At 39.7% G+C, this 22,482-nt stretch overlaps 1 protein-coding gene across 5 annotated transcripts in view; it reads left to right on the forward strand.

The window, feature by feature from the left end:
* Positions 1–4,660: 4,660 nt before the first annotated feature.
* Positions 4,661–22,482, forward strand: part of si:ch1073-416j23.1 (rac GTPase-activating protein 1) — a 35,219-nt gene continuing 17,397 nt past the window's right edge. For 3 of the 5 annotated variants that reach the window (XM_062031836.1, XM_062031840.1, XM_062031838.1), the window contains exons 1-2: positions 4,661–4,692; positions 17,763–17,857. In XM_062031836.1, the coding sequence (XP_061887820.1) occupies positions 17,767–17,857 (91 nt within the window). In that variant the 5' untranslated portion in view covers positions 4,661–4,692; positions 17,763–17,766. Of the gene's footprint in view, positions 4,693–15,121; positions 15,146–17,762; positions 17,858–19,370; positions 19,389–22,482 lie in introns of those variants that run through there. The other 2 variants (XM_062031837.1, XM_062031841.1) reach the window with 2 other exon arrangements.

Consider the following 22,482-nt stretch of genomic DNA (forward strand, 5'->3'; position numbering starts at 1 on the left):
AGAATTAAACACGTCCATTCATACTTGTCTCTCTTCTAAAAGGAGTTTGTCCAAACTAGAATTAAACACGTCATCAAACTTGTCTTCTTCTAAAACGTGATTTGTCCAAACTAGAATTAAACTCAGTCCATCAAACTTGTCTTCTTCTAAACGTGACTTTGTCCAAACTAGAATTAAACACGTCCATCAAACTTGTCTTCTTCTAAACGTGAGGTTTGTCCAAAAACTAGAATTAAACACGTCCATCAAACTTGTCTCCTTCTAACGTGAGTTTGTCCAAACTAGAATTAAACACGTCCATCAAACTTGTCTCCTTCTAAACGTGAGGTTTGTCCAAACTAGAATTAAACACGTCCATCAAACTTGTCTCCTTCTAAACGTGAGTTTGTCCAAACTAGAATTAAACACGTCCATCAAACTTGTCTCCTTCTAAACGTGAGTTTGTCCAAACTAGAATTAAACACGTCCATCAAACTTGTCTTCTTCTAAACGTGAGTTTGTCCAAACTAGAATTAAACACGTCCATCAAACTTGTCTTCTTCTAAACGTGAGTTTGTCCAAACTAGAATTAAACACGTCCATCAAACTTGTCTCCTTCTAAACGTGACTTTGTCCAAACTAGAATTAAACACGTCCATCAAACTTGTCTTCCTTCTAAACGTGAGTTTGTCCAAACTAGAATTAAACACGTCCATCAAACTTGTCTCCTTCTAAACGTGACTTTGTCCAAACTAGAATTAAACACGTCCATCAAACTTGTCTCTTCTAAACGTGAGTTTGTCCAAACTAGAATTAAACACGTCCATCAAACTTGTCTTCTTCTAAACGTGAGTTTGTCCAAACTAGAATTAAACACGTCCATCAAACTTGTCTTCTTCTAAACGTGAGCTTTGTCCAAACTAGAATTAAACACGTCCATCAAACTTGTCTCTTCTAAACGTGACTTTGTCCAAACTAGAATTAAACACGTCCATCAAACTTGTCTCCTTCTAAACGTGAGTTTGTCCAAACTAGAATTAAACACGTCCATCAAACTTGTCTTCTTCTAAACGTGACTTTGTCCAAACTAGAATTAAACACGTCCATCAAACTTGTCTCCTTCTAAACGTGAGTTTGTCCAAACTAGAATTAAACACGTCCATCAAACTTGTCTTCTTCTAAACGTGAGTTTGTCCAAACTAGAATTAAACACGTCCATCAAACTTGTCTCCTTCTAAACGTGAGTTTGTCCAAACTAGAATTAAACACGTCCATCAAACTTGTCTTCTTCTAAACGTGAGTTTGTCCAAACTAGAATTAAACACGTCCATCAAACTTGTCTCCTTCTAAACGTGAGTTTGTCCAAACTAGAATTAAACACGTCCATCAAACTTGTCTTCTTCTAAACGTGAGTTGTCCAAACTAGAATTAAACACGTCCATCAAACTTGTCTCCTTCTAAACGTGACTTTGTCCAAACTAGAATTAAACACGTCCATCAAACTTGTCTCCTTCTAAACGTGAGTTTGTCCAAACTAGAATTAAACACGTCCATCAAACTTGTCTTCTTCTAAACGTGAGTTTGTCCAAACTAGAATTAAACACGTCCATCAAACTTGTCTTCTTCTAAACGTGAGCTTTGTCCAAACTAGAATTAAACACGTCCATCAAACTTGTCTCCTTCTAAACGTGAGTTTGTCCAAACTAGAATTAAACACGTCCATCAAACTTGTCTCCTTCTAAACGTGACTTTGTCCAAACTAGAATTAAACACGTCCATCAAACTTGTCTCCTTCTAAACGTGAGTTTGTCCAAACTAGAATTAAACACGTCCATCAAACTTGTCTCCTTCTAAACGTGACTTTGTCCAAACTAGAATTAAACACGTCCATCAAACTTGTCTTCCTTCTAAACGTGACGTTTGTCCAAACTAGAATTAAACACGTCCATCAAACTTGTCTCCTTCTAAACGTGAGTTTGTCCAAACTAGAATTAAACACGTCCATCAAACTTGTCTCCTTCTAAACGTGACTTTGTCCAAACTAGAATTAAACACGTCCATCAAACTTGTCTTCTTCTAAACGTGAGTTTGTCCAAACTAGAATTAAACACGTCCATCAAACTTGTCTTCTTCTAAACGTGAGTTTGTCCAAACTAGAATTAAACACGTCCATCAAACTTGTCTCCTTCTAAACGTGACTTTGTCCAAACTAGAATTAAACACGTCCATCAAACTTGTCTCCTTCTAAACGTGAGTTTGTCCAAACTAGAATTAAACACGTCCATCAAACTTGTCTTCTTCTAAACGTGACTTTGTCCAAACTAGAATTAAACACGTCCATCAAACTTGTCTTCTTCTAAACGTGAGTTTGTCCAAACTAGAATTAAACACGTCCATCAAACTTGTCTCCTTCTAAACGTGAGTTTGTCCAAACTAGAATTAAACACGTCCATCAAACTTGTCTCCTTCTAAACGTGAGTTTGTCCAAACTAGAATTAAACACGTCCATCAAACTTGTCTTCTTCTAAACGTGAGTTTGTCCAAACTAGAATTAAACACGTCCATCAAACTTGTCTTCTTCTAAACGTGAGTTTGTCCAAACTAGAATTAAACACGTCCATCAAACTTGTCTCCTTCTAAACGTGACTTTGTCCAAACTAGAATTAAACACGTCCATCAAACTTGTCTCCTTCTAAACGTGAGTTTGTCCAAACTAGAATTAAACACGTCCATCAAACTTGTCTCCTTCTAAACGTGACTTTGTCCAAACTAGAATTAAACACGTCCATCAAACTTGTCTTCTTCTAAACGTGACTTTGTCCAAACTAGAATTAAACACGTCCATCAAACTTGTCTCCTTCTAAACGTGAGTTTGTCCAAACTAGAATTAAACACGTCCATCAAACTTGTCTCCTTCTAAACGTGACGTTTGTCCAAACTAGAATTAAACACGTCCATCAAACTTGTCTCCTTCTAAACGTGAGTTTGTCCAAACTAGAATTAAACACGTCCATCAAACTTGTCTTCTTCTAAACGTGACTTTGTCCAAACTAGAATTAAACACGTCCATCAAACTTGTCTCCTTCTAAACGTGAGTTTGTCCAAACTAGAATTAAACACGTCCATCAAACTTGTCTCCTTCTAAACGTGACTTTGTCCAAACTAGAATTAAACACGTCCATCAAACTTGTCTCCTTCTAAACGTGACTTTGTCCAAACTACAATTAAACACGTCCATCAAACTTGTCTTCTTCTAAACGTGACTTTGTCCAAACTAGAATTAAACACGTCCATCAAACTTGTCTTCTTCTAAACGTGAGTTTGTCCAAACTAGAATTAAACACGTCCATCAAACTTGTCTCCTTCTAAACGTGACTTTGTCCAAACTAGAATTAAACACGTCCATCAAACTTGTCTCCTTCTAAACGTGAGTTTGTCCAAACTAGAATTAAACACGTCCATCAAACTTGTCTCCTTCTAAACGTGACTTTGTCCAAACTAGAATTAAACACGTCCATCAAACTTGTCTCCTTCTAAACGTGACTTTGTCCAAACTAGAATTAAACACGTCCATCAAACTTGTCTCCTTCTAAACGTGAGTTTGTCCAAACTAGAATTAAACATGTCCATCAAACTTGTCTCCTTCTAAACGTGACTTTGTCCAAACTAGAATTAAACACGTCCATCAAACTTGTCTCCTTCTAAACGTGAGTTTGTCCAAACTAGAATTAAACACGTCCATCAAACTTGTCTCCTTCTAAACGTGACTTTGTCCAAACTAGAATTAAACACGTCCATCAAACTTGTCTCCTTCTAAACGTGACTTTGTCCAAACTAGAATTAAACACGTCCATCAAACTTGTCTCCTTCTAAACGTGACTTTGTCCAAACTAGAATTAAACACGTCCATCAAACTTGTCTCCTTCTAAACGTGAGTTTGTCCAAACTAGAATTAAACACGTCCATCAAACTTGTCTTCTTCTAAACGTGACTTTGTCCAAACTAGAATTAAACACGTCCATCAAACTTGTCTTCTTCTAAACGTGAGTTTGTCCAAACTAGAATTAAACACGTCCATCAAACTTGTCTCCTTCTAAACGTGACTTTGTCCAAACTAGAATTAAACTCGTCCATCAAACTTGTCTCCTTCTAAACGTGACTTTGTCCAAACTAGAATTAAACACGTCCATCAAACTTGTCTCCTTCTAAACGTGAGTTTGTCCAAACTAGAATTAAACACGTCCATCAAACTTGTCTCCTTCTAAACGTGACTTTGTCCAAACTAGAATTAAACACGTCCATCAAACTTGTCTCTTCTAAACGTGAGTTTGTCCAAACTAGAATTAAACACGTCCATCAAACTTGTCTTCTTCTAAACGTGACTTTGTCCAAACTAGAATTAAACACGTCCATCGAACTTGTCTTCTTCTAAACGTGACTTTGTCCAAACTAGAATTAAACACGTCCATCAAACTTGTCTCCTTCTAAACGTGACTTTGTCCAAACTAGAATTAAACACGTCCATCAAACTTGTCTTCTTCTAAACGTGAGTTTGTCCAAACTAGAATTAAACACGTCCATCAAACTTGTCTTCTTCTAAACGTGAGTTTGTCCAAACTAGAATTAAACACGTCCATCAAACTTGTCTCCTTCTAAACGTGAGTTTGTCCAAACTAGAATTAAACACGTCCATCAAACTTGTCTTCTTCTAACGTGAGTTTGTCCAAACTAGAATTAAACACGTCCATCAAACTTGTCTCCTTCTAAACGTGACTTTGTCCAAACTAGAATTAAACACGTCCATCAAACTTGTCTTCTTCTAAACGTGACTTTGTCCAAACTAGAATTAAACACGTCCATCAAACTTGTCTCCTTCTAAACGTGAGTTTGTCCAAACTAGAATTAAACACGTCCATCAAACTTGTCTCCTTCTAACGTGAGTTTGTCCAAACTAGAATTAAACACGTCCATCAAACTTGTCTTCTTCTAAACGTGACTTTGTCCAAACTAGAATTAAACACGTCCATCAAACTTGTCTTCTTCTAAACGTGAGTTTGTCCAAACTAGAATTAAACACGTCCATCAAACTTGTCTTCTTCTAAACGTGACTTTGTCCAAACTAGAATTAAACACGTCCATCGAACTTGTCTTCTTCTAAACGTGACTTTGTCCAAACTAGAATTAAACACGTCCATCAAACTTGTCTCCTTCTAAACGTGAGTTTGTCCAAACTAGAATTAAACACGTCCATCAAACTTGTCTCCTTCTAAACGTGACTTTGTCCAAACTAGAATTAAACACGTCCATCAAACTTGTCTTCTTCTAAACGTGAGTTTGTCCAAACTAGAATTAAACACGTCCATCAAACTTGTCTTCTTCTAAACGTGACTTTGTCCAAACTAGAATTAAACACGTCCATCAAACTTGTCTTCTTCTAAACGTGAGTTTGTCCAAACTAGAATTAAACACGTCCATCAAACTTGTCTCCTTCTAAACGTGACTTTGTCCAAACTAGAATTAAACACGTCCATCAAACTTGTCTCCTTCTAAACGTGAGTTTGTCCAAACTAGAATTAAACACGTCCATCAAACTTGTCTTCTTCTAAACGTGACTTTGTCCAAACTAGAATTAAACACGTCCATCAAACTTGTCTCCTTCTAAACGTGAGTTTGTCCAAACTAGAATTAAACACGTCCATCAAACTTGTCTCCTTCTAAACGTGACTTTGTCCAAACTAGAATTAAACACGTCCATCAAACTTGTCTCCTTCTAAACGTGAGTTTGTCCAAACTAGAATTAAACACGTCCATCAAACTTGTCTCCTTCTAAACGTGACTTTGTCCAAACTAGAATTAAACACGTCCATCAAACTTGTCTCCTTCTAAACGTGAGTTTGTCCAAACTAGAATTAAACACGTCCATCAAACTTGTCTTCTTCTAAACGTGAGTTTGTCCAAACTAGAATTAAACACGTCCATCAAACTTGTCTTCTTCTAAACGTGAGTTTGTCCAAACTAGAATTAAACACGTCCATCAAACTTGTCTTCTTCTAAACGTGAGTTTGTCCAAACTAGAATTAAACACGTCCATCAAACTTGTCTCCTTCTAAACGTGAGTTTGTCCAAACTAGAATTAAACACGTCCATCAAACTTGTCTTCTTCTAAACGTGAGTTTGTCCAAACTAGAATTAAACACGTCCATCAAACTTGTCTTCTTCTAAACGTGAGTTTGTCCAAACTAGAATTAAACACGTCCATCAAACTTGTCTTCTTCTAAACGTGAGTTTGTCCAAACTAGAATTAAACACGTCCATCAAACTTGTCTTCTTCTAAACGTGACTTTGTCCAAACTAGAATTAAACACGTCCATCAAACTTGTCTCCTTCTAAACGTGAGTTTGTCCAAACTAGAATTAAACACGTCCATCAAACTTGTCTCCTTCTAAACGTGAGTTTGTCCAAACTAGAATTAAACACGTCCATCAAACTTGTCTCCTTCTAAACGTGAGTTTGTCCAAACTAGAATTAAACATGTCCATCAAACTTGTCTCCTTCTAAACGTGACTTTGTCCAAACTAGAATTAAACACGTCCATCAAACTTGTCTCCTTCTAAACGTGACTTTGTCCAAACTACAATTAAACACGTCCATCAAACTTGTCTTCTTCTAAACGTGACTTTGTCCAAACTAGAATTAAACACGTCCATCAAACTTGTCTTCTTCTAAACGTGAGTTTGTCCAAACTAGAATTAAACACGTCCATCAAACTTGTCTCCTTCTAAACGTGAGTTTGTCCAAACTAGAATTAAACACGTCCATCAAACTTGTCTCCTTCTAAACGTGACTTTGTCCAAACTAGAATTAAACACGTCCATCAAACTTGTCTCCTTCTAAACGTGACTTTGTCCAAACTAGAATTAAACACGTCCATCAAACTTGTCTCCTTCTAAACGTGAGTTTGTCCAAACTAGAATTAAACATGTCCATCAAACTTGTCTCCTTCTAAACGTGACTTTGTCCAAACTAGAATTAAACACGTCCATCAAACTTGTCTCCTTCTAAACGTGAGTTTGTCCAAACTAGAATTAAACACGTCCATCAAACTTGTCTTCTTCTAAACGTGAGTTTGTCCAAACTAGAATTAAACACGTCCATCAAACTTGTCTTCTTCTAAACGTGAGTTTGTCCAAACTAGAATTAAACACGTCCATCAAACTTGTCTCCTTCTAAACGTGAGTTTGTCCAAACTAGAATTAAACACGTCCATCAAACTTGTCTCCTTCTAAACGTGAGTTTGTCCAAACTAGAATTAAACACGTCCATCAAACTTGTCTTCTTCTAAACGTGAGTTTGTCCAAACTAGAATTAAACACGTCCATCAAACTTGTCTTCTTCTAAACGTGAGTTTGTCCAAACTAGAATTAAACACGTCCATCAAACTTGTCTCCTTCTAAACGTGACTTTGTCCAAACTAGAATTAAACACGTCCATCAAACTTGTCTCCTTCTAAACGTGAGTTTGTCCGAACTAGAATTAAACACGTCCATCAAACTTGTCTCCTTCTAAACGTGACTTTGTCCAAACTAGAATTAAACACGTCCATCAAACTTGTCTTCTTCTAAACGTGACTTTGTCCAAACTAGAATTAAACACGTCCATCAAACTTGTCTCCTTCTAAACGTGAGTTTGTCCAAACTAGAATTAAACACGTCCATCAAACTTGTCTCCTTCTAAACGTGACTTTGTCCAAACTAGAATTAAACACGTCCATCAAACTTGTCTCCTTCTAAACGTGAGTTTGTCCAAACTAGAATTAAACACGTCCATCAAACTTGTCTTCTTCTAAACGTGACTTTGTCCAAACTAGAATTAAACACGTCCATCAAACTTGTCTCCTTCTAAACGTGAGTTTGTCCAAACTAGAATTAAACATGTCCATCAAACTTGTCTCCTTCTAAACGTGACTTTGTCCAAACTAGAATTAAACACGTCCATCAAACTTGTCTCCTTCTAAACGTGACTTTGTCCAAACTACAATTAAACACGTCCATCAAACTTGTCTTCTTCTAAACGTGACTTTGTCCAAACTAGAATTAAACACGTCCATCAAACTTGTCTTCTTCTAAACGTGAGTTTGTCCAAACTAGAATTAAACACGTCCATCAAACTTGTCTCCTTCTAAACGTGACTTTGTCCAAACTAGAATTAAACACGTCCATCAAACTTGTCTCCTTCTAAACGTGACTTTGTCCAAACTAGAATTAAACACGTCCATCAAACTTGTCTCCTTCTAAACGTGAGTTTGTCCAAACTAGAATTAAACACGTCCATCAAACTTGTCTCCTTCTAAACGTGACTTTGTCCAAACTAGAATTAAACACGTCCATCAAACTTGTCTCCTTCTAAACGTGACTTTGTCCAAACTAGAATTAAACACGTCCATCAAACTTGTCTCCTTCTAAACGTGAGTTTGTCCAAACTAGAATTAAACATGTCCATCAAACTTGTCTCCTTCTAAACGTGACTTTGTCCAAACTAGAATTAAACACGTCCATCAAACTTGTCTCCTTCTAAACGTGAGTTTGTCCAAACTAGAATTAAACACGTCCATCAAACTTGTCTTCTTCTAAACGTGAGTTTGTCCAAACTAGAATTAAACACGTCCATCAAACTTGTCTTCTTCTAAACGTGAGTTTGTCCAAACTAGAATTAAACACGTCCATCAAACTTGTCTCCTTCTAAACGTGAGTTTGTCCAAACTAGAATTAAACACGTCCATCAAACTTGTCTCCTTCTAAACGTGAGTTTGTCCAAACTAGAATTAAACACGTCCATCAAACTTGTCTTCTTCTAAACGTGAGTTTGTCCAAACTAGAATTAAACACGTCCATCAAACTTGTCTTCTTCTAAACGTGAGTTTGTCCAAACTAGAATTAAACACGTCCATCAAACTTGTCTCCTTCTAAACGTGACTTTGTCCAAACTAGAATTAAACACGTCCATCAAACTTGTCTCCTTCTAAACGTGAGTTTGTCCGAACTAGAATTAAACACGTCCATCAAACTTGTCTCCTTCTAAACGTGACTTTGTCCAAACTAGAATTAAACACGTCCATCAAACTTGTCTTCTTCTAAACGTGACTTTGTCCAAACTAGAATTAAACACGTCCATCAAACTTGTCTCCTTCTAAACGTGAGTTTGTCCAAACTAGAATTAAACACGTCCATCAAACTTGTCTCCTTCTAAACGTGACTTTGTCCAAACTAGAATTAAACACGTCCATCAAACTTGTCTCCTTCTAAACGTGACTTTGTCCAAACTAGAATTAAACACGTCCATCAAACTTGTCTTCTTCTAAACGTGACTTTGTCCAAACTAGAATTAAACACGTCCATCAAACTTGTCTTCTTCTAAACGTGAGTTTGTCCAAACTAGAATTAAACACGTCCATCAAACTTGTCTCCTTCTAAACGTGACTTTGTCCAAACTAGAATTAAACACGTCCATCAAACTTGTCTCCTTCTAAACGTGACTTTGTCCAAACTAGAATTAAACACGTCCATCAAACTTGTCTCCTTCTAAACGTGAGTTTGTCCAAACTAGAATTAAACACGTCCATCAAACTTGTCTCCTTCTAAACGTGACTTTGTCCAAACTAGAATTAAACACGTCCATCAAACTTGTCTCCTTCTAAACGTGACTTTGTCCAAACTAGAATTAAACACGTCCATCAAACTTGTCTCCTTCTAAACGTGAGTTTGTCCAAACTAGAATTAAACACGTCCATCAAACTTGTCTTCTTCTAAACGTGAGTTTGTCCAAACTAGAATTAAACACGTCCATCAAACTTGTCTCCTTCTAAACGTGACTTTGTCCAAACTAGAATTAAACACGTCCATCAAACTTGTCTCCTTCTAAACGTGAGTTTGTCCAAACTAGAATTAAACACGTCCATCAAACTTGTCTTCTTCTAAACGTGACTTTGTCCAAACTAGAATTAAACACGTCCATCAAACTTGTCTCCTTCTAAACGTGACTTTGTCCAAACTAGAATTAAACACGTCCATCAAACTTGTCTCCTTCTAAACGTGAGTTTGTCCAAACTAGAATTAAACACGTCCATCAAACTTGTCTTCTTCTAAACGTGAGTTTGTCCAAACTAGAATTAAACACGTCCATCAAACTTGTCTCCTTCTAAACGTGACTTTGTCCAAACTAGAATTAAACACGTCCATCAAACTTGTCTCCTTCTAAACGTGACTTTGTCCAAACTAGAATTAAACACGTCCATCAAACTTGTCTCCTTCTAAACGTGACTTTGTCCAAACTAGAATTAAACACGTCCATCAAACTTGTCTCCTTCTAAACGTGAGTTTGTCCAAACTAGAATTAAACACGTCCATCAAACTTGTCTCCTTCTAAACGTGACTTTGTCCAAACTAGAATTAAACACGTCCATCAAACTTGTCTCCTTCTAAACGTGACTTTGTCCAAACTAGAATTAAACACGTCCATCAAACTTGTCTCCTTCTAAACGTGACTTTGTCCAAACTAGAATTAAACACGTCCATCAAACTTGTCTCCTTCTAAACGTGACTTTGTCCAAACTAGAATTAAACACGTCCATCAAACTTGTCTCCTTCTAAACGTGAGTTTGTCCAAACTAGAATTAAACACGTCCATCAAACTTGTCTCCTTCTAAACGTGACTTTGTCCGAACTAGAATTAAACACGTCCATCAAACTTGTCTTCTTCTAAACGTGACTTTGTCCAAACTAGAATTAAACACGTCCATCAAACTTGTCTCCTTCTAAACGTGACTTTGTCCGAACTAGAATTAAACACGTCCATCAAACTTGTCTCCTTCTAAACGTGAGTTTGTCCGAACTAGAATTAAACACGTCCATCAAACTTGTCTCCTTCTAAACGTGAGTTTGTCCGAACTAGAATTAAACACGTCCATCAAACTTGTCTCCTTCTAAACGTGACTTTGTCCAAACTAGAATTAAACACGTCCATCAAACTTGTCTCCTTCTAAACGTGAGTTTGTCCGAACTAGAATTAAACACGTCCATCAAACTTGTCTCCTTCTAAACGTGACTTTGTCCAAACTAGAATTAAACACGTCCATCAAACTTGTCTCCTTCTAAACGTGAGTTTGTCCAAACTAGAATTAAACACGTCCATCAAACTTGTCTTCTTCTAAACGTGACTTTGTCCAAACTAGAATTAAACACGTCCATCAAACTTGTCTTCTTCTAAACGTGAGTTTGTCCAAACTAGAATTAAACACGTCCATCAAACTTGTCTCCTTCTAAACGTGACTTTGTCCCAACTAGAATTAAACACGTCCATCAAACTTGTCTTCTTCTAAACGTGAGTTTGTCCAAACTAGAATTAAACACGTCCATCAAACTTGTCTCCTTCTAAACGTGACTTTGTCCAAACTAGAATTAAACACGTCCATCAAACTTGTCTCCTTCTAAACGTGACTTTGTCCAAACTAGAATTAAACACGTCCATCAAACTTGTCTCCTTCTAAACGTGAGTTTGTCCAAACTAGAATTAAACACGTCCATCAAACTTGTCTCCTTCTAAACGTGACTTTGTCCAAACTAGAATTAAACACGTCCATCAAACTTGTCTCCTTCTAAACGTGACTTTGTCCAAACTAGAATTAAACACGTCCATCAAACTTGTCTCCTTCTAAACGTGACTTTGTCCAAACTAGAATTAAACACGTCCATCAAACTTGTCTTCTTCTAAACGTGACTTTGTCCAAACTAGAATTAAACACGTCCATCAAACTTGTCTTCTTCTAAACGTGACTTTGTCCAAACTAGAATTAATCAATCAATCAATCAATCAATCAATGTTTATTTATATAGCCCTAAATCACAAGTGTCTCAAAGGGCTGTACAAGCCACAACGACATCCTCGGTACAGAGCCCACATACGGGCAAGGAAAAACTCACCCCAGTGGGACGTCGGTGAATGACTATGAGAAACCTTGGAGAGGACCGCATATGTGGGTAACCCCCCCCTCTAGGGGAGACCGAAAGCAATGGATGTCGAGTGGGTCTGACATAACATTGTGAAAGTCCAGTCCACAGTGGATCCAACACATCAGCGGGAGTCCAGTCCACAGCGGGGCCAACAGGAAACCATCCCGAGCAGAGACGGGTCAGCAGCGCAGAGATGTCCCCAACCGATGCACAGGCTAGTGGTCCACCCGGGGTCCCGACTCTGGACAGCCAGCACTTCATCCATGGCCACCGGACCTATGCAACTCCCCCTCGCAAGGGACAGGGGAGAAGAGGAGAGAAGAAAAGAAACGGCAGATCAACCGGTCTAAAAAAGGGGGGTCTATTTAAAGGCTAGATTATACAAATGAGTTTTAAGATGGGACTTAAATGCTTCTACTGAGGTAGCATCTCTAACTGTTACCGCTCTATAGCCCGCAGACTTTTTTTTGGCTCTGGGAATCACTAATAAGCCGGAGTTCTTTGAACGCAGATTTCTTGCCGGGACATATGGTACAATACAATCGGCGAGATAGGCTGGAGCTAAACCGTGTAGTATTTCATACGTAAGTAGTAAAACCTTAAAGTCGCATCTTAAGTGCACAGGAAGCCAGTGCAAGTGAGCCAGTATAGGCGTAATATGATCAAACTTTCTTGTTTTTGTCAAAAGCCTTGCAGCCGCATTTTGTACCAACTGTAATCTTTTAATGCTAGACATAGGGAGACCCAAAAATAATACGTTACAGTAATCGAGACGAGACGTAACGAACGCATGAATAATGATCTCAGCGTCGCTAGTGGACAAGATGGAACGAATTTTAGCGATATTACGGAGATGAAAGAAGGCCGTTTTAGTAACACTCTTAATGTGTGACTCAAACGAGAGAGTTGGGTGGAAGATAATACCCAGATTCTTTACCGAGTCTCCTTGTTTAATTGTTTGGTTGTCAAATGTTAAGGTGGTATTATTAAATAGATGTTGGTGTCTAGCAGGACCGATAATCAGCATTTCCCTTTTCTTAGCGTTGAGTTGCAAAAAGTTAGCGGACATCCATTGTTTAATTTCATTAAGACACGCCTCCAGCTGACTACAGTCCGGCGTGTTGGTCAGCTTTAGGGGCATGTAGAGTTGAGTGTCATCAGCATAACAGTGAAAGCTAACACCGTACTTGCGTATGATGTCACCCAGCGGCAGCATGTAAATACTAAAGAGTGCAGGGCCAAGAACCGAACCCTGGGGAACTCCGCACGTTACCTTGACATAGTCCGAGGTCACATTGTTATGGGAGACGCACTGCATCCTGTCAGTAAGATAAGAGTTAAACCAAGACAAGGCTAAGTCTGACATACCAATACGTGTTTTGATACGCTCTAATAAAATATTATGATCGACGGTATGGAAAGCGGCGCTAAGATCAAGAAGCAGCAACATAGATGACGCATCAGAATCCATCGTTAGCAATAGATCATTAGTCATTTTTGCGAGGGCTGTCTCCGTAGAGTGATTTGCCCTGAAACCGGATTGAAAAGGTTCACAGAGATTGTTAGTCACTAAGTGTTCATTTAGCTGCTGTGCAACAATTTTTTCGAGAATTTTGGAAATAAACGGAAGGTGGGAGACCGGTCGGTAGTTTACCATGAGGTCAGGATCGAGGTTAGGTCTTTTGAGCAGAGGATGAATAGCCGCTTTTTTTAATTGTAGGGGAACAGTGCCGGAGGAAAGTGATAAGTTTATAATATTTAACACTGATGGACCTAATAATACAAACAGTTCCTTGATAAGTTTCCCAGGAAGTGGGTCAAGTAAACATGTTGTTTGTTTTATCCCACTTACACGCTGTAATAATTCCTCTAATGTTATTTAATCAAAAATAGAGAGACTATTTTGGAGGGCAGTGTCCGTCGTATATACAGTCGTATTTGTGTTAATAGAGCCCAGTTGTAGCTGGGATGCGTTGTCTTTAATCTCCTTTCTAATGAGTTCAATTTTCTTATTAAAGAAATTCATAAAATCATCTGCCGAGTGGGTGGAGCTACTGGGAGGAGTCCCTTGTTGGGTTAGCGATGCTACTGTACTAAACAGAAATTTAGGATCGTTTTTGTTGAGGCGGATGAGATTTGAGTAGTATTTAGCTTTAGCTAAGGTAAGCATGCGTTTATAAGTTATTAAACTATCACTCCATGCTTGATGGAAAACCTCAAGTTTAGTCACGCGCCATTTGCGTTCCAGTTTTCTACATGATAATTTATGAGCTCTAATTTCTTCTGTAAACCATGGGGTGCGCCTTTTAGGGGCCCTTTTTTGCTTTAGCGGTGCTATACTATCAATAATTTCGCGCAAGGCATCGTCAAAGTTGTTAGTGAGGTTATCAATAGAGCCGACATAATTTGGGAATGGTGCCATTACCGAAGGCAGTAGGTCAGCAAGAGTCATCGTTGTGGCAGCATTAATTTTGCGGCCGCTATAGCAGTTATTATTATTATTAGCTTGTTGACAATGAGTCAAAACTTCAAATTTTATAAGGTAATGATCGGACATTACTTTAGTATATGGAAGTATCATAACTTTGGAGGTGGTGACACCCCTGACAAGCACTAGATCTATTGTATTACCGTTGCGATGCGTGGGTTCATGTATTATTTGTGCAAGACCACAGCTATCAATTATGGTTTGGAGCGCCATGCACTGAGGGTCCGATGGGGTATTCATATGGATATTAAAGTCCCCCATTATGATTATATTGTCGGCGTGCGTCACTAGATCAGCAACGAACTCTGAGAATTCACTGATAAAGTCCGAATAGGGCCCAGGGGGGCGGTAGATAACAGCCAGGTCGAGAGGTAGCGGTGTGACAGACCTCATAGTAAGCACCTCAAACGATTTATATTTATTATTTAGGTTAGGGGTAAGGTTGAAATTTTCATTGTATATTAGTGCGACACCCCCTCCCCTTTTAAGAGGACGGGCAACATGCGCATTCGTATAGTTAGGAGGAGATGCCGCATTGAGCGCAAAAAATTCGTCTGGTTTGAGCCAGGTTTCGCTAAGACCAATGACGTTAAGATTGTTGTCTCTAATGACCTCATTAACTAATAACGCCTTGGGAGACAGTGATCTTATGTTTAAAAAGCCCATATTATAGGTATTGGGCTGTTTTGACAAGTTTTTGTTAAGATTATCCGTAGTGGCAATATTAACAATGTTGCGTTTATTATGTGTAGTGCACTTTAAATAGTTTCGACCATATCTAGGAATTGATATGACGGGAATTTTCCGATTGTTTGCTTGGTGCTGCAATAGACTGGACATATCATAATTTGCCACCTCAGTAGAATGCATGTCCACCTCTGACACAGACACAACAGAAAAAACATTATGTGAATTGTGTATTATTCTAAGAGAATTGCTATGCGTACATGGATTATCCAGCCTGGCGCTGGCTAGTTCTAGCTTAACTGACTCCTCACCCGGACTAACAGACATTGTAATTGCCTGTGACCGGGCTTGCTCTAGTGTAGTCAGTCAAGTGAGACTTAAATAGTAGTCTATGTTTCTAGCCAGGATGATGGCGCCTTCCTGGTTAGGGTGAAGGCCGTCTCTCATCAGCAAGCCTGGTTTGCCCCAGAAAGAGGGCCAGTTATCAATAAACGTTAGTCCCTGTTGCCTACAGAGGCTAGCCAGCCACTTGTTAAGCGAGACTAATCTGCTATATCTCTCATCATTGCCTCTCGCAGGCAGGGGGCCAGAGACAATTACTCGATGCCTGGACATCTTTCTGGCGAGATCACAAGTCCTGGCTATGTTTCTCTTTGTAATCTCTGACTGTCTCATTCTAGTGTCATTGGAGCCAACGTGTACAACTATATTCGCATAATTAGTGGTGCGATTAGCCTGTCGTACGTGTTTACTAGGCCTGTTGCGAGTTAGCTCCCTAAGATTAGCTTCAATGTCAGGTGCTCTGGCCCCAGGGATACGCTTTACTGTGGCTGGTTTGCTAAGCTTTATGTTTCGGGTGATGGAGTCCCCTATGACTAAGGTGTGGTGCCCGGTAGACTGGGGTGTAGGACTAGCTAAAGAGCTAAATCTATTATGCGTCTCAACCGGTACACCGTAGCTTGTAGGCCACTTAGGACTGCTACAAGCTGGGCTAGTTAGCTCGCTACAGCTAACGCTAGCAGATGTGTCCGCAACATCTAAAGTTACGACATTACTCTGCTCTAACTGGCGGGCACGGCCCTCTCCGTGAGTATGGTGCAAGACGCGCAGGAAGCCATTACTCACAGTGTTTTCTGTCACCGAGTGAAGTTCCTGCTGTCCTCAGGGAAGTGGTCGCGGTCTGCGGGAGTAGCTTCCTACTTACCTTCTGACCGGTGCTGCCTTTCTCCGCGCTAGCTAGCTGAGGAAAGGGTGGTGGGGATTAAACACGTCCATCAAACTTGTCTCCTTCTAAACGTGACTTTGTCCAAACTAGAATTAAACACGTCCATCAAACTTGTCTCCTTCTAAACGTGACTTTGTCCAAACTAGAATTAAACACGTCCATCAAACTTGTCTCCTTCTAAACGTGACTTTGTCCAAACTAGAATTAAACACGTCCATCAAACTTGTCTCCTTCTAAACGTGACTTTGTCCAAACTAGAATTAAACACGTCCATCAAACTTGTCTCCTTCTAAACGTGACTTTGTCCAAACTAGAATTAAACACGTCCATCAAACTTGTCTCCTTCTAAACGTGACTTTGTCCAAACTAGAATTAAACACGTCCATCAAACTTGTTAAACGTGCACATTTTTGAATGATGTACGCAGTGATTTGTTTGCATTTGAATGAGCTGGTTAGCACATTTAATAAGTTGAAGCCTTACATTTCTACGAGTACAATGAGTGTTCAATGTCAACTTTGTCTGAAGTTCTGTTGGTGATTTTATTTGACGGAACTGTGCACGTAATTAAGGCAGGTTGTTTGCAGTAGTGAGGACTCTGTGCACTGCGCATGCGTACAACGACGGCCGTCTTGTCAGACTATTTGTGGTATTTTCCTAGTGATGAAAACATTGCAACTCTGCATTTGTTGTGTTTATTAATCCTCATCAGATGAGGTTGTTTCCATTTTCCAAAAGAGCCAATCGCATGTAACACTGCCTCCTCCTGGCCACAGGCGACATTACACACATGGTTTATGTAACACTGCCTCCTCCTGGCCACAGGCGACATTACACACATGGTTTATGTAACACTGCCTCCTCCTGGCCACAGGCGACATTACACACATGGTTTATGTAACACTGCCTCCTCCTGGCCACAGGCGACATTACACACATTGTTTATGTAACACTGCCTCCTCCTGAAAAAAAAGAGATGAGCTCTTTAATTATGTCACACATTCCTAATTATCTTGATAATGAAAGTATTAACGACATCAAATGTCTTCAGAAGGTGAAAAGAGATCCAAAGTTGGGATTGTGACTATTTGAGATCAGGACAAGTCCAATCTTAGACAACACAAAGTTTTGCTAAGATATTAAATCACAATTGGGACAGGATCAAACATTATAGATGAAATAAAAACTATTGTCAAATGGAACTAGAGCTTGTGTAGTTCCATTGTGTACTCTTTGGGGTTGGTGCATTGGCTCGTTAGTTAATTGGATAATATTACAAGCTCAGAATGGGACTCCAAATGTGTTAAGCTGCTGTGCCTGGTCACACAGGAAGTGGACACAGAAGAATTTCACAATAAGAGTTTGTGTAATGTTGCAGAAGGATGGGAGAGTCTCGACTCATCGTTGAGGAGATGCTGGCGCTTTGTCTCCAGCGAATGGCATTCGAAGAAAGTGCGAGGACCACTGAGCTTGGTGAGTCTGCCCAATCATGTCTTAGTCAAACATTCATAGTTCATTCTTTAAAAAGTGTGAGTCTGCCCAATCATGTCTTAGTCAAACATTCATAGTTCATTCTTTAAAAAGTGTGAGTCTGCCCAATCATGTCTTAGTCAAACATTCATATTTCATTCTTTAAAAAGTGTGAGTCTGCCCAATCATGTCTTAGTCAAACATTCATAGTTCATTCTTTAAAAAGTGTGAGTCTGCCCAATCATGTCTTAGTCAAACATTCATAGTTCATTCTTTAAAATGTGTGAGTCTGCCCAATCATGTCTTAGTCAAACATTCATAGTTCATTCTTTAAAAAGTGCGAGTCTGCCCAATCATGTCTTAGTCAAACATTCAAAGTTCATTCTTTAAAAAGTGTGAGTCTGCCCAATCATGTCTTAGTCAAACATTCATAGTTCATTCTTTAAAAAGTGTGAGTCTGCCCAATCATGTCTTAGTCAAACATTCATAGTTCATTCTTTAAAAAGTGTGAGTCTGCCCAATCATGTCTTAGTCAAACATTCATATTTCATTCTTTAAAAAGTGTGAGTCTGCCCAATCATGTCTTAGTCAAACATTCATAGTTCATTCTTTAAAAAGTGTGAGTCTGCCCAATCATGTCTTAGTCAAACATTCATAGTTCATTCTTTAAAATGTGTGAGTCTGCCCAATCATGTCTTAGTCAAACATTCATAGTTCATTCTTTAAAAAGTGCGAGTCTGCCCAATCATGTCTTAGTCAAACATTCAAAGTTCATTCTTTAAAAAGTGTGAGTCTGCCCAATCATGTCTTAGTCAAACATTCATAGTTCATTCTTTAAAAAGTGTGAGTCTGCCCAATCATGTCTTAGTCAAACATTCATAGTTCATTCTTTAAAAAGTGTGAGTCTGCCCAATCATGTCTTAGTCAAACATTCATAGTTCATTCTTTAAAAAGTGTGAGTCTGCCCAATCATGTCTTAGTCAAACATTCATAGTTCATTCTTTAAAAAGTGTGAGTGTGCCCAATCATGTCTTAGTCAAACATTCATAGTTCATTCTTTAAAAAGTGTGAGTCTGCCCAATCATGTCTTAGTCAAACATTCAAAGTTCATTCTTTAAAAAGTGTGAGTCTGCCCAATCATGTCTTAGTCAAACATTCAAAGTTCATTCTTTAAAAAGTGTGAGTCTGCCCAATCATGTCTTAGTCAAACATTCAAAGTTCATTCTTTAAAAAGTGTGAGTCTGCCCAATCATGTCTTAGTCAAACATTCAAAGTTCATTCTTTAAAAAGTGTGAGTCTGCCCAATCATGTCTTAGTCAAACATTCAAAGTTCATTCTTTAAAAAGTGTGAGTCTGCCCAATCATGTCTTAGTCAAACATTCAAAGTTCATTCTTTAAAAAGTGTGAGTCTGCCCAATCATGTCTTAGTCAAACATTCAAAGTTCATTCTTTAAAAAGTGTGAGTCTGCCCAATCATGTCTTAGTCAAACATTCAAAGTTCATTCTTTAAAAAGTGCGAGGACCACTGAGCTTGGTGAGTCTGCCCAATCATGTCTTAGTCGCAAACATTCAAAGTTCATTCTCTAAAAGACGACTACACTTGTTGAAATACTTGCTGGATTTGCCGCCTGAATTCACCCAAAATCATTTGGACGCGGTGACGTGTACTCGGGGGCGGAGCACCAAATTCTGGGCCCCATAAACAAGAGCCCTAAAGAGTGGGAGGGGGGCCAAAACACACACAGGTGAGGGAATCCATGTCCAGCACTTCTCTTCACGCTTCTTCCGGGTGGGGATGACGTCATTACGCAACATGGAAGCGGCCGCTCGCAACAATCACAAACATTTGACAAGAAAAGATTGCAACAGCGCTACTTGTGCTCGTTCTAAGGCCGCTAGTTCATCAAGATATGGCTTGGCTTTACCCAAACACCTTTACTTCATCAAGATATGGCTTGGCTTTACCCAAACACCTTTACTTCATCAAGATATGGCTTGGCTTTAAGGATAAATAAACAGCTACTACAATAACACATGCATTATGCTGTGTAAAAGGATAAATAAACACCTACTACAATAACACATGCATTATGCTGTGTAAAAGGATAAATAAACACCTACTACAATAACACATGCATTATGCTGTGTAAAAGGATAAATAAACACCTACTACAATAACACATGCATTATGCTGTGTAAAAGGATAAATAAACACCTACTACAATAACACATGCATTATGCTGTGTAAAAAGATAAATATGTATTTTAAGCACTCTACAGCAAACTAGCTCACTATGCTAACATTCACTTCACAGTATGAAATCATGGACTGACTTTTGGCCATAAAACATCCCAAATGACATCTCAGCCAACAAATAATACAACACAGTCCAATATTCCCATGCTACTCAACGATACATAGCGATGATACTTTGTTTGGCATGAGAACGATGCATAGCGACGATACTTTGTTTGGCCTGAGAAAGATGCATAGCGATGATACTTTGTTTGGCATGAGAACGATGCATAGCGATGATACTTTGTTTGGCATGAGAACGATGCATAGCGATGATACTTTGTTTGGCATGAGAACGATGCATAGCAATAATACTTTGTTTGGCATGAGAAAGATGCATAGCGATGATACTTTGTTTGGCATGAGAACGATGCTTAGCGATGATACTTTGTTTGGCCTGAGAACGATCCATAGCGATGATACTTTGTTTGGCATGAGAACGATACATAGCGATGATACTTTGTTTGGCATGAGAAGGATGCATAGCGATGATACTTTGTTTGGCATGAGAAGGATGCATGAGAATGATACTTTGTTTGGCATGAGAAGGATGCATAGTGATGATACTTTGTTTGGCATGAGAAGGATGCATAGTGATGATACTTTGTTTGGCATGAGAATGATACTTTGTTTGGCATGAGAAGGATGCATAGTGATGATACTTTGTTTGGCATGAGAATGATACTTTGTTTGGCATGAGAAGGATGCATAGTGATGATACTTTGTTTGGCATGAGAATGATACTTTGTTTGGCATGAGAAGGATGCATAGTGATGATACTTTGTTTGGCATGAGAATGATACATAGCGGTGATACTGATAATTGAGCAGATGTTTGCAAAGTGGCTTAAAGGAGACCTGGGAGGAAGTCCTTGTTGTGCACTGCTGTAGACTAGGCAACGCTGCCCCCCGCTGTCCAAAGGAGGAAGTGCACCTCACACAGTGAACTTCAACACATTTCTTCTTAATACTTTCAACAAAGTAGACATAACAAATACGCTGAAACATCTGAACACACAACATGTCATAATTATACATCTTTTCTAAGCGCTCTCAGCAGCAGTAACGCTAGCTACTAACACTCATCCATCCATCCATCCCTTTTCTACCGCTTATTCCTTTCGGGGTCACCACCTAACCCTATTATTTGTTCAATTCAAATACGAAGAATCCCCTAGAAAGGGCAATTTGACCTCCAGGATGGTCAGATGAAAGCACACAGGGAGAGGGCGAGGGACTACTAAGTCAAGATGAGAGAGGGCGAGGGACTACTAAGTCAAGATGAGAGAGGGCGAGGGACTACTAAGTCAAGATGAGAGAGGGCGAGGGACTACCAAGTCAAGATGAGAGAGGGCGAGGGACTACCAAGTCAAGATGAGAGAGGGCGAGGGACTACCAAGTCAAGATGAGAGAGGGCGAGGGACTACCAAGTCAAGATGAGAGAGGGCGAGGGACTACGAAGTCAAGATGAGAGAGGGCGAGGGACTACGAAGTCAAGATGAGAGAGGGCGAGGGACTACCAAGTCAAGATGAGAGAGGGCGAGGGACTACGAAGTCAAGATGAGAGAGGGCGAGGGACTACGAAGTCAAGATGAGAGAGGGCGAGGGACTACTTAGTCAAGATGAGAGAGGACGAGGGACTACTAAGTCAAGATGAGAGAGGGCGAGGGACTACTTAGTCAAGATGAGAGAGGGCGAGGGACTACTTAGTCAAGATGAGAGAGGACGAGGGACTACTAAGTCAAGATGAGAGAGGGCGAGGGACTACCAAGTCAAGATGAGAGAGGGCGAGGGACTACGAAGTCAAGATGAGAGAGGGCGAGGGACTACGAAGTCAAGATGAGAGAGGGCGAGGGACTACTTAGTCAAGATGAGAGAGGACGAGGGACTACTAAGTCAAGATGAGAGAGGGCGAGGGACTACTTAGTCAAGATGAGAGAGGGCGAGGGACTACTTAGTCAAGATGAGAGAGGACGAGGGACTACTAAGTCAAGATGAGAGAGGGCGAGGGACTACCAAGTCAAGATGAGAGAGGGCGAGGGACTACCAAGTCAAGATGAGAGAGGGCGAGGGACTACCAAGTCAAGATGAGAGAGGGCGAGGGACTACCAAGTCAAGATGAGAGAGGGCGAGGGACTACCAAGTCAAGATGAGAGAGGGCGAGGGACTACGAAGTCAAGATGAGAGAGGGCGAGGGACTACTAAGTCAAGATGAGAGAGGGCGAGGGACTACTAAGTCAAGATGAGAGAGGGCGAGGGACTACTAAGTCAAGATGAGAGAGGGCGAGGGACTACGAAGTCAAGATGAGAGAGGGCGAGGGACTACCAAGTCA

This window comes from Entelurus aequoreus, linkage group LG21 (genome assembly GCF_033978785.1).
Source record: "Entelurus aequoreus isolate RoL-2023_Sb linkage group LG21, RoL_Eaeq_v1.1, whole genome shotgun sequence".
Classification (NCBI taxonomy): domain Eukaryota; kingdom Metazoa; phylum Chordata; class Actinopteri; order Syngnathiformes; family Syngnathidae; genus Entelurus; species Entelurus aequoreus.